The 12,523-nt window shown below is 39.5% G+C and overlaps 1 protein-coding gene across 2 annotated transcripts in view; it reads left to right on the plus strand.

Annotated features, from left to right (window-relative positions):
• Positions 1 to 5,562, plus strand: part of zc2hc1a (zinc finger, C2HC-type containing 1A) — a 28,622-nt gene extending 23,060 nt beyond the window's left edge. Inside the window, 3 exon segments of one of the 2 annotated variants that reach the window (NM_001102891.1) lie at positions 709 to 828; positions 3,789 to 3,887; positions 4,653 to 5,560. In NM_001102891.1, the coding sequence (NP_001096361.1) occupies positions 709 to 828; positions 3,789 to 3,887; positions 4,653 to 4,839 (406 nt within the window). In that variant the 3' untranslated portion in view covers positions 4,840 to 5,560. 2 annotated transcript variants of the gene reach the window in all.
• The last annotated feature ends 6,961 nt before the right edge of the window (positions 5,563 to 12,523 follow it).

Genomic DNA, 12,523 nt, shown 5'->3' on the forward strand with positions numbered 1-12,523 from the left:
ACTGGAATGAATGGAATACGCTCGGGTGCAGGCACATGTAGCTGATATACGCATGAAAACGCGAGAGAATGCAAAGTCGTAGGGCGGAATTTTTAGCAAGCGCTTTTCCGCTTGCCGAAAAAATCCGCCCTACGCCTCGTCTAGCATCAGCCTTAAGTTGAAGCCTGAGTGTTCACGAGTGTGAGAGTCACCGTGGATTTGATGAAAGTCATTGGGGATGGTAAGAAACCCCGAAAAGGTTCCAGCGTGTGAAAGTTACCCTGGAAGGTGAGAGTCCCAGACAAGTTTTGAAGTTTGCTGAACTGTTTGTTGATGAACCATGTTCCTGTGAGCTTTAAGTTGAGAAGAATGTGCCATAAATAAACCTGTGTTTTTGCCTAAAGAAGTGGTGTCTCTGACTCTATGCTCCCGATCATTTGCTTACCTGCCTACCATAGCTAATTTTCCCAAAAACTATATGTACCGGCAGTCAGCATGTCACAGGTACTATACATATTTAAGTGGTATTTTTACTTTAGAGGCTTTGCAGAGGTTAAACATTTTAAAGTAGCAAACCACCAAGATATAACTGGCAGAGCTGCTCTAGATAGTAGTATTACTACAGATTGCCTGGAGTCTGCATGCTGGTTTTGCTTTCTGTAGCAGTGCATAGTCTACAACAGAAATAATGGAGATATCTAAAACTAGTTCAATTCTTTTCTCCACTAGTAAATTGGACACAATAGGCCCACCTCTTCGGACTGGAAGAGATATACTGAGAATGCATGAAAGTGACAATAAAACTGACAGTTACATTCCAAGAGTTAATGATTTGCAGCCTATTCACAAGTAAGTATCATGAAGCACAGCTACTAAAGTAACACTAAGGGCTTTGGCACACGAAGAGATTTGTCCGCGGCGATTTTTAAAAGAGCGATTTGGCGACAAGACGCCAATGCTAAACCAATGGAAATCGCCAGCGTCAAAACATACGAGGTTACTTCAAGTCGCCTGTTGTTTCAAATCGCACACAGACCCTTTTCTGTGCGACTTGAGTAAACATGTGGGAGGGTTTACTGTTGAGTGGTAGCAGATCGCCTGGAGCTCAACTGGCATGAAATCTCTTTGTGTGTATTGTCTGGCGTGTGCCAGAGCCCTTAGATGTGGATACTATCAAGCCTGTGTTTTGTAGCCCTGAATATCAGCTATCCAATAAATAGGGCCCGAGACTGACTTTGTTAATAATAACACTTACAAAGGAATACATCCTAGTGCTGCATTGTGCATTGTTCGGTTGAAAAACGTTTTGTTTTGCGAGTGAGTATGTTTTGTAGTGTGGAAGAAATTCTGTAGTTACTTTTTTGTTTTGTAGTGTGGAAGAAATTCTGTAGTTACTTTTATAACCTTGCAAGCAGTCAGAGCACATTCCTCAATGCCAAAATATGGCCACACAAATGAAAAAAACTGTCTACACGATATGTAACCATCTAATCATCAAGGATCCACTGGAGAGCCAAACAGTGTAATGTAGTTTTAACTTATATTTGAGATGCATAGCACTACATGTTTTGGACCTCTAGGGTCCTTCCTCAAGTGCACGCACCAAAGGAAGGATCAAGGATACACATATACAGACACATTAAGCTCTTTGCTTAATGTATGGAAGAATACATTTTTGTTACTCATGTGGCCACCTTTCTGGTGGAATCTTGGAAGCAAAAGAATCCTGTTGGGTTTATTTAAAGTTTAAATTATTTATAGTAGACTTAAGGTGGGGAGATCCAAATTATTTAAAGATCCTTTATCTTGATATCCCCAGGTCCCAAGCATATCAGATAATTCTGTACCAGTACTTTGCTGTTAAATTTGAAATGCCAGCCATGGGTCTAGCTGGTGATTAAAAGGCTAGGAGGGTGAAATAACGTCATGGTAGCAATGCTACTCATATGACTATATAATCTTAGGCTTAAGGTGACCATACACAGGGAGATTTAAGCTGCTGGTTAAAAAATTAACATTAAAAATGTTATCAGGGCAAAGACTGCCCTGCCCTGCCGGCCTGCATTTATCCTGATCCAGTTGTTTGGGCTGCAGGCCAAATGATTGGATTAGCCCAATATCACCCACCTCAAGGTGGGCATATCGGGTAAAGATCCAACCGTTTGACAACCTTGCTAACAAGTGGATCTTTTGATGTATGACCACCTGTAGAGCCAGTGTTGCACATAAATCTGTGACTGAATGGCAGCATTTTCTGCACTGCTGTGGCTGATATAAAACTCAGAATGAAACAGATAAGGCTTAGCTGAGGCAAAGCAAAAGATGCATTAAAAGAATAATTATTATAATAATAAAATATAAAATATGACAAATTGCTGCATAAATAAATATAAAAAGGAGTTATGTGATGACCGTATTACTGTAGATGTGTTAGAGAATCTGTATTGCTTTTATAGCATGTTGATAAACTTTGATAAACATTGTTTAACATGTGCTTGTACCTTTAATTGTCTTAAAAGCTGAATTGGGAACATTTGACCAAATAAAATATATTTTTACAGTATAAATTTGAATAATTCTGAGGAGCTAACCAGCACTTGACCATTATTAGACCATTGTGAGTGCTTAGCTCTGAACTGTGTGTTCTTTCTGTATCATTATTAGTGGGATCCAATAAATGATCCCCAGTACTGGAATGGACAGATGATTGCTGGCATGCAATGATCTGGAACCTGAAACCTGGGCCGTGCCGTATAATCAGAGCTTTCCTATGTGAAGTCTGGTATAGATAGCAGTGAGACAGTCTGTACCACTCCCTGACAAAGCCCTGTGGGAAACCTAGGGCTTGTTGGCCTTTTGCCTACTGTACAACAGCTTATTTATATAGCATTTCTATAAATCCTTCCTGAAGCTCCTGGATCTGCTTTACAAACAGTGATGTTAACTTGTAAATCTTTATTTTTTAAGCCCCAGGGCACCTGCACTGGCCCAGGGTATTACTGTAGGCACAACATGTTGCCATCTTTTTTTGTTATCTATATATACCTTGTGGCCAAATTTTACTGTACAGCTTTTTAGTTTACCTCTCACATACACCTGGCCCGGGCCAAACAGAGCCAAAGATGGGTTAACTAGAGTTATAAAACTCTATTATAAAATAATAATAAATAAAAACATAACATTTTAATATTGTGTACTAACTTACAGTATATCACCATTAGGAGGACCTTTGTTACAATTTATTTAGCTATTATTTAGACTTTGGACTTTTCCCTGATATGCGCACCTTAAAGTGGGCAATATCCTATTATGATTGCCGCTATGCTGGATGTCAGAACAAGGACCAGATCAACGAGCAGATCAGGTCCTCAATCCCACAGGAAGATCATACGATAAACCCGATAAACATCTCATTCGATATCGGTGGGGTAGGTCTTGGAGGGCTACATACACAGGCTCGGACTTGGTCCGGTAGATTTTATCAACCAGTGTATAGCCAACTTTACACATTTGGTTCATGCTATTAAATGAAATCACTAGGTCACTGTGAGGCTCTGTATAAACAAACCCCAGCTTTGGACAGGCTGACCTTTCCCCAGCTGCAGCCTTTGTTAGGCTTTCAGATAAAGAGCAGCTCATTATACAGATGCTTCTCCGTGGACTTGTGACTTGTTAGGATTGTGCTCACAGAAACAGAAAGTAGAATGTGACTTTATGTTTAATTTTAGAGCAGTACAATATCTATATTGTGCATCCTGTTCTCAATGAGTACTGTATTGATGTATAAATAAAACTGTATTTCATTTTAGGGGAGCACTGAAATCTAGAACACCTCCAAGTCTGGTTAGAAATCCATCATCAGGCACTTCATTCAACAAAAGGAAAACTTACAATGAAAACAATGCAAGGTAACTTTATTTCTGTTATCAACGTGTATAAATGTGTTAGGACTGTTATTTTAGTCCCTCTATCCTTTGCCTGCTAATGATATAGATGCTTCAGTATGTTATTGGCCATCAAAGCAAAAGCGCCAACAACATAGTACCTAGATTTCTGGGTTTAAAGATGCCTAGCAATGACAGGGACAGGATTACAGGTATGGGATCTGAAAGTTCTAAATTAGGGAAAGCTCATTTCCCATAAACTCCATTTTAATCAAATAATTTTACATTTTAAAAGTGATCCCAACTAAGATATAATTAATCCTTATTGGAGGCTAAACAATCCTGCTGGGTTTGTTTAATATTTTAAATAGTTTTTCTTTGTAGACTTAAGCTATGGAGATCCAAATTAGGGAAAGACTCTTTATCCGAAACCCCCCCCCCCCCCCCGTAAAGACCCCATATCCGAAAAACCCAGGTCCCACACATACCTGTACTATGTTTTTAGAAGAGAAAATAAAGCTTTGTGAAAATGTACATACATATAACAATGTATTTGGTTGCCCTGTGCTTCCTGTTTACAGCAGCCTGACCTCTAGCCATCTACTGCCCTATCTGTACCATCCACATCTTGTTTGGTCTGATCAGCAGCACAAGCCACAGGCAATGTGGTGTCCAAAGCACATGGACATAGCACCCAAACATCTACAAAAAGATTAGAAAAAAATCAAACCCATGTTTTATCTCTGAATAAAATGCTACAATTATTAAGTGACTTCTTTGTTTCCTCAGGCCTGAAGCCAAAATGGCATATGATGCCACTGACTACTCAAAGCCTGTAAACGATGGCCGCATCAGAGCAGCCGACAACAATACGTCGGGCCAGCTGACAAAGTTCTGTCACGAATGTGGCACCAAGTACCCAGTAGAGTGGGCAAAGTTCTGCTGTGAGTGTGGAATAAGAAGAATGGTTCTCTGAGAATGTTCCAGTAACTCTGCACATTAATATCTGTACATTATCACTACATAAATCTCTTATGTGAGAAAGTTCTAGCAGTTCTCTCAGCTCCGTGGTGCACATCAAGCCTCAGCCTGCAGGGAAGGCCAGCCTACCAGTTCACTTGTGGGTTGTAGTCTGCCGGGCGAGTCGGCCAGTAACCAGCTTCTTAGGGCAGTATCCACTTGTGTTCAGCATAAGCCAGATAAATAGGGCTTGTGTTGCAAATGTCTTCTGACATGAAAAAAAAATACTTTATGTTAGTATTGGTAGATGCTATATACATACATACAGTGGGTCCCATCCAATGTGCCAGTATGGTTTCAAAAGGCACACAATGCCAAGTCACATTCTAAAATGAATCTTTACTCGGCTCCCCATTACTTGCCTTGTTTAACCAGCGACACAGCTTCTCCCAGCATTCCTAGACCCATCAGCTTGGGAAGCAAAACTCTCATAAGCTGGGCCACTTTTTAACATTTGGCCTCCATCCTATTGGGCCTGTTAAAGCCTGTAATGTGTCATTTTTGCATTACAAATCGATAAGAAGCACTGTGCAAATCATTTTGTGCCTTCAACCTACTTGCTCCCTGCACCTCAGTTAAGGAGGCGTTTATAATATTGTATTTTTTGCTGGTGCTGATAATATACTGATTGCACTGAAAAGTCATGGGGAAATCAAATAAAAGTGCTTTTGGTTTCACACTTCTGCACAGTGTTCTGAAAGTAACAAAAATATACATACTTTTTTGTCCTGCAGTCCAGCACTGAATAACATGTAACCTAGAATGTAAAATTCAACAACACACCCATGCTGGTAGCTCCATGTCAGAATCATAGATCCTATGGCACTTAAAGGAGAAGGAATGTGCCAATAGATTTGCCATATTAGTGCCACCTAGAATGCTATATTTATTCTGCAGAAAACGTTATTATGCCTAAACAGCCCTAAAAGCTTTCTCTGATTGCAGCTGCCATTTTAGCTTGGTGTTCATAGCTTCCTGTTTGCAGTCTAGCTGTTATAGCTCAGATTACACATTCCTAAAGGTGGGCGGAATGAGTTCTATGAATTCTTATGGGGGGGAGCAGGAGAGAGCGCAGACTCTGGCCACGGGAATGAAGGATTTTTCTGAGAGTGGAAGTCGGACACCCTAAGAACATATTTAGAAAAAAGGATACTAGAAATCCTGTGTTTCTTTTGATAGAGGACTCTGTGCAGCATTTCTGTGAGTGCTTATGGCTGTATTTACATAGACTTTCTGATAAAGCTTACTTAGTTTTTACCTTTCCTTCTACTTTAAAGGAGAGCTAAAGAAATATTATACATTATCCCTTAGCCCAAGGCAACCACAGCAAGTAAGACCTGTGCCTCCAAATATGCCCCCAGTAGCCCCAATCTTCTTTCCTGCTGATTCCCTGCACATGCTCTGTGCTGCTGTCACGTACATGAGCTTTGTGACCCACTCACAATATACTGTATATATACAATATAAATGTCACAGTATAAGGCCGATTAGGAAACAGTGCAGATTATTAGTACATGGCAGCTCTGAAACCAGTGGATTCTGCGTTAGAATTTAATAATCAGCCCTGTAGCATCAGTTAATGTTACAGACAAACCTCATATTCTGCTTGTTAATTTGCAACAACCCCTAAGCTTAGCTTCTCGGCACCTGCCCAAAGCCCACTAAGCATGTGCAGTGTCACTGACACTTCTAACAAAATCTAAGATAGGGATCTCCTGTGAGAACCTTGAAGGCCTAGATCATTACTATTATAGAGATGCTAAACTTTTAAAGGAGAACTAAAACCTAAAAATAAATATGGCTAGAAATGCCATATTTTATTTACTAAACTGAGTGCACTAGCTTAAAGTTTCAGCATCACTTTAGTAGTAATGAGATAGGTCTTTACAGCTGTCAAAGGAGATTCCCATCTTGGATTCTGTCGGGGACAGTGCACTTGCTCTGTGCAGCTGTTGAGAAGCTAAGCTTAGGGGTAAATTATCAAGCAGAAAATGAGGCTGGCCTGTCGTTTAAAATGATGCTACAGGGCTGATTATTAAATTCTGATGCTAGTTGCACTGGTTTCTGAGCTGCCACAAAATGTGAATGAATTACTAATCAGCCTTATACTGTTACATTTGTATTCTATATATACAGTATATAGTGAGTGGGTCCCTAAGCTCAGGTCAGAAAAGGAGATGGGGGGCTACTGGGGCATCTTTGGGGGCACAGATCTTCCCTGCTAAAGGGCTGTGGGTGCCTTGGGCTGGTACAGAAGCACAAAACATCATGTGCAGCATTTCTGGCCTATTTATTTAGTTAAGTTTTAGTTCTCCTTTAAACTGGTACAATACGTTCACTATATAAAATATAGCATTTTAAGCCATATGCATTTTTAGGGTTTAGTTCTCCTTTAAGGGGGTTAATTAAAACAATAAGCAGAATGCGTTTGTAACACAAGCCTTATTTGCTGAATAGATGTTGTACAAAGATGCACATCGTCCCTTTATTGGCTTGGTACTGGGCTTAATTGTGTTAGATCAGTTCTAGAGCAGCTGAAGAGCCCCAGGTTGGATATGCCTGGTATGGGGATAGGTAATTCAGCCAGAAATTTTTTGCATCTAACTGAGATCAGGGAAAGAGTATGTTTCACTTCACAATTCTGCCAACTTTGTTTATCTGCATGGTAACAGCACTACGGTACAATAACACTGTGGGCATGCACGGGCCTGAGCCAGCTGTCTTGTTGAATTTAGAGTTTACGGGAATATAAGGCGGGTTATCAGAAAAAGGTCAATATCACTTCTGCACTGATATAACTGCACTGGCACTATGATAAACCAAACCTTGAACATGTTGTGTGCTTGCGTGATTAACCCCGGCTCTGTTTGCTTTTAGCTTTCTCCTTTTCTCCCTTTCCTGCCAGTTACTCCCATGGCACGGGAATCTCTTTGTAGTAACTTTTTTTTTCTCAGATGCAAATGCTGCAACTTGTTACTTTTTTTAAAGTTTTAAATTCTGATAAATTTGTAAGAAGCTAGAAAACATTTCAAGAAACAGGATGTCTAAATTTTTTTGGTTTCTTTTAATATTAGAAGGGAAAATACAAAAAAAAGTACAATACAATACAAATACAAGAGGGAGGTGGGATGAATATACAGCAGGCAGCGCTGTAACATGACTTTAGTTGATTGATTGTCCTTTACAGGGGCCCTATCATGGAAGCAAAATTGTAATATAAGCTTGAAAATAAGGAACTCTAAATATTATCAATGGAAAATGTTGTACTATTTCTCAAATATTGAAGTTACTCTTCACTCTCCCCCCTCAGCAGTCTGTCTCTCTGCTTGCAGTTTTCTTACATTGGTGACCTTAAGGGCAAAGATAGACGGGGGTTTTTAGTCACCACGGCTTACTAATTGCTGCACCACAAATCGGCACGTGATCAGAGGAGCAGGGGATGCCGAAACATTAGCTATGTTCTTTTAAATAGAAAGTCAGTGCTCAGCACAACTCAGCAGCAGCACTGAGCACTAACACCCAGGGATAAGGAAAAGTATCATCACTGGGGGGGTGCCAAATGTTAGGTACCCCACAGAGATATAATTATATTATATAATTTCTAACCTGAAACTGCTCCAGCCCATGTTAGTAAGAATACGCAGGGTGTAGGAGCAACACATTGCCACCTTCTTATGCTACTTCGATATTTTCTGCAGCCCCAGTCTGGGTGTGCATGCCCAGTACAGTATAAAATGGCTTGCTTACTTCTAAGACAGTAGTAGCTGTACAGTGATAACACAGGCTGCAACAGGTTTCAGCCAACAAGCACCAGCCCAGAGTCTCAGGTTAGCGATTAGAATCCCTGCATGGTGCCTAAAATGTTGGTATCCTCCAGTGATTATACCTTTCCTTCTCCTTTAAATGATCAGTAATGTTTTACAAATCAGTAATTATCAGTAAATATTATTGAACATTAATCACATAGCGATGGGTGGTCAACACCCATTTCTGTAGCCACCTTCTTCATGATCTGAATAGCAGAATTACCCAGAAATGGGATCAGATGGAGTTAACTGTGAACAACACTAGGCTGCCATGATACACTTGGCACCAATTCAAATCTACTAGTATTGGTGCTTTTAGGCACTCCTGGGTTAGTCCAACTAACCCAGGATGCCACCTTTACACAAGCAGATGCCACTTTTTTATGACCGAATGAAACACTAGGTAGCTGTAGGGATACATAGCTCACCAACAACAGGAGAGCCACAAGCTTCAGTGTCCTGAAGGATATCAGACTTAGCATTCAGTCAGCAGAACCTCTACCAATGGGACCAGTGCATTTGGGTTTCCAGAGTTTTAGCATGACTTGGTTGATAAAGGGGAGCCCTAAGTAAATGACTTTGTGTTCCTGTATGAGGGATCCTATGGCTGGGATTTCCACAGTAGACAGATTGACTAATTCCTGGATGAGCCAAAATGCAGTTGTAGGCAACTTCTATTTAAACTTTCATCTCCATTTATATTAGTTGCTAACGAACAGATTTAATTTGTCAGATGACTTCCAGCACCTCCTTTTTCCTGCGTCCCCCAGTGCTGGGAGCGTGTAGGTGACTTCTCGCTTCTCCTCTCTTTCCTTTCTCAAAATACCAAATGCTGGAAGCTGTTTCTTCCTTGATTTTTTTTTTTTCTAAACGTCACACTAAAGTGCACTTTATCATGAAAAAATACTTGATTTTAACATAAAATATTTGTTCAATGTTCACCAAATGAAAAAGTTGCCATTTGTAGAGTTTTTTGTGTGTGCAAAACCCATTATAAAAGGCAAATATTTGAACTTTAAGAGAAAGTCTGCATACTGTCGAGGTACAGTCATTTCATTATCGCGTCTGTGTGTTTAACTTGCCGACAAACCATCGAAGGAATCTGACCTTTGCTTCTTCTAACTTTGGGCTGAACACTAGTTACTTTTCTTTCACTCTTTAGTATCCCTTTGGTTTTTGTTTTTATAAGATCACAACTTGGCCAAAATCAGAATGGATTTTATTATTTATTGAGCAGATGTTATTTATTATATATTCTACATGTTAAAAGCAATGCACTTTGGTTCGGATTAATAATATATGCATTTTGTTGCTTTCCGTTCTGTTGAAGGATATTAAACTGTTCATATAATAAAGTGTAGCGCGTTCACACTGAAACATCCATTTCTTTCACAATAAAGTACTCAGCCGGTGGCAGTAAATGTCAAACTAATCTGATGGAGATCATTAGAAGCAACATATTTGTGTTATAAAAATATGCATAAATGTCACACCCGGAACAAAAATTCAAAGCATCTAGAATTAAATAGGCTAACAATAAAATTGAGGATCAAACAGATAAGGAAATCCTCAGGCAAAATGAGATTTATAAAAGGCTCCAGAATAGAGGGTCTAGGGATCTGATCTATGTAAGCCTTCTTAAAGTAAAGGGAATTAAAATAAGCCACTCGGGGTTATTTATCAACATTTGGCATGTAAAAGCTTGTGAGGTCATGTAGAGTCAATGGGTGCTGGCCTTGGTCAAATTTTAATCAATTTGAGTTTTTTTATTTATTTTTTTGTCCAATCTCAACATGTGTGTATATAATAATGTATAGTAAATATAAGGGGTGATCAAAATTTGATGTTAAATTTCTACAAAAGCATGGGTTGAGCTGTTGGATGAAATTAACTGATTATCTGACAAATGGCCGCCAGTATCAGTATATCAGAAAAAATATCAATGTTTAAAAATGCCAAATGTGTAAGTTTGTCATGGCTCTTCCCTGCAATGTCTCTACCTTGAGCATCATTCAAGTTTATAAAATTACCAGCATTTTTAGGGACCCAATCCCTAAAAGTGCCACTTTGGTAACATTTGTAACCCACTGTAAAACGCTTATTATTGCATTAACATTTATGGAAGGCGAGCAGAGTGTGGTCTCACAATTAGGCACCCAGAATGTCATGTGCAGGCTCAGTCCCACTGAGTGTTTGTAAGGTGAGTCACAATAAGCCAAACTCTTTGTTCCAAAATGTACAATTTAGACCACAACAAACATGCTCAGCCCCAGTCTGTACAGTGGGACAGCAGTTTGACTGGGTGTTACTATTGCTGCAGGCTCTCAGTAAATAGGTAACCCTGCATGAAGGAGACCACCTATCTTTCCCATTTGGTGGTTGAATGCAATGAACAAGACCTGCTGGACCTTTATCATGTATTTGACTGGAAGGGCAGAAGACCTTGTACACAGTGTACACGAACCACTCTTATTTCTTCATTGCTTCTCTATTCTCTGATATATTTTCATCCTTGCTCCTGATCTTCTCATTCTTCTCATATTTTCATCTTTTTCTCATTCTTGATCTGTCCCCCAACACATCAGTCGTACAGACCTCAGCCCTTCTTACCTCTTCTTTATTTCTGATGTTCTTGCCATTTGCCCACTTTACGTAGCTTTAGGCTGATGGCACACAGTGGTGACAGTCGGTTCTATACATAACCAATGGCGAGCAGCATGGGCTACTTTGGGTGCTACTCAACCAACTTAAAAATGTGGGAAATATGCCCTGTGTGCCATTAGCATTATTTATATTCTCCACATACCTTTATACTAGTGCTTAAAGTTCACAAATGTTTTAAGTCTAAAACAAATTCCCTAGTCTCTCTTTTGGTAAATTTTATGTTAGCAATAACTTTCCTTTACTTGTCCTTTGATTAACTTTTGTTTTAGCCTAAATCATTATCATCATTTCTCCATATTCAGAATAGTACAGTTAAAGACATCAGCTCATGCTCCAGATGATCAAATTCCATACAACACTGCATAAGTACTTTAGCAATATTTCTAGGACCTTGGGTCAATTTCACAAGGTTAGCATCTTAATGGACAGACCAATAAGGGTTCAGTATATATAAGGTCACGTTGGGTCTAAGCTCTCAAATTGTTCGACAAACCCCCCAAAGGTGGCCCAGTCCATTGTTCGGCATGTTTGTTTCTTGAATCCTCCATGCATCATTAATGACTTGAACAATGATTGTCCAAAAAAGGGCTACTGAACCAATTCTGAACGAAAGTCTAATAACCTTTGATTAATAGTTTCCTGAATCTTTGATTTCATGCTGGCATTGAACACAGCAAAAGTCTTTCTGTTACAAAGGGACTTTGTAACATTGTTATATGGGCCACATGTTTATCCACCAAAAAAAAGGTTCCAAAGACATCTGGCACAGCACTACTACAACTTTTCTTAACAAATGAGTCTCATACCCTGACCTGGGCTTCAATATGCCTACCTTCTTCAGGCTCTTTGCTTCACTATCTCTGCAAGTTCTGGGAGTTTCCTAGGGCAGATTTTCCCAATTCAGTTGCTTATACACTAATGTGGCTATGTGTCTTATGATCCAGTAGCACAAAAACACGTCCCCTTAAAGGTTGGGATTTGGTAGAATCACAAACCTAATCCAGGGTTCAGTGCATCCCTGTGTTATAGCAGCTGAATATTGTACTTGTACAACGTACAAAACAAAACACCAAGTCAGAATGTTTAATTTTTTATATTTTATTGTAAATTGTACAATGCAAGTAGCAGCCATAGAAATTCTATGTTTACAGAATAATCATTCCGCGGAGA

This window comes from Xenopus tropicalis, chromosome 6 (genome assembly GCF_000004195.4).
Source record: "Xenopus tropicalis strain Nigerian chromosome 6, UCB_Xtro_10.0, whole genome shotgun sequence".
NCBI classification, from domain to species: Eukaryota; Metazoa; Chordata; class Amphibia; order Anura; family Pipidae; genus Xenopus; species Xenopus tropicalis.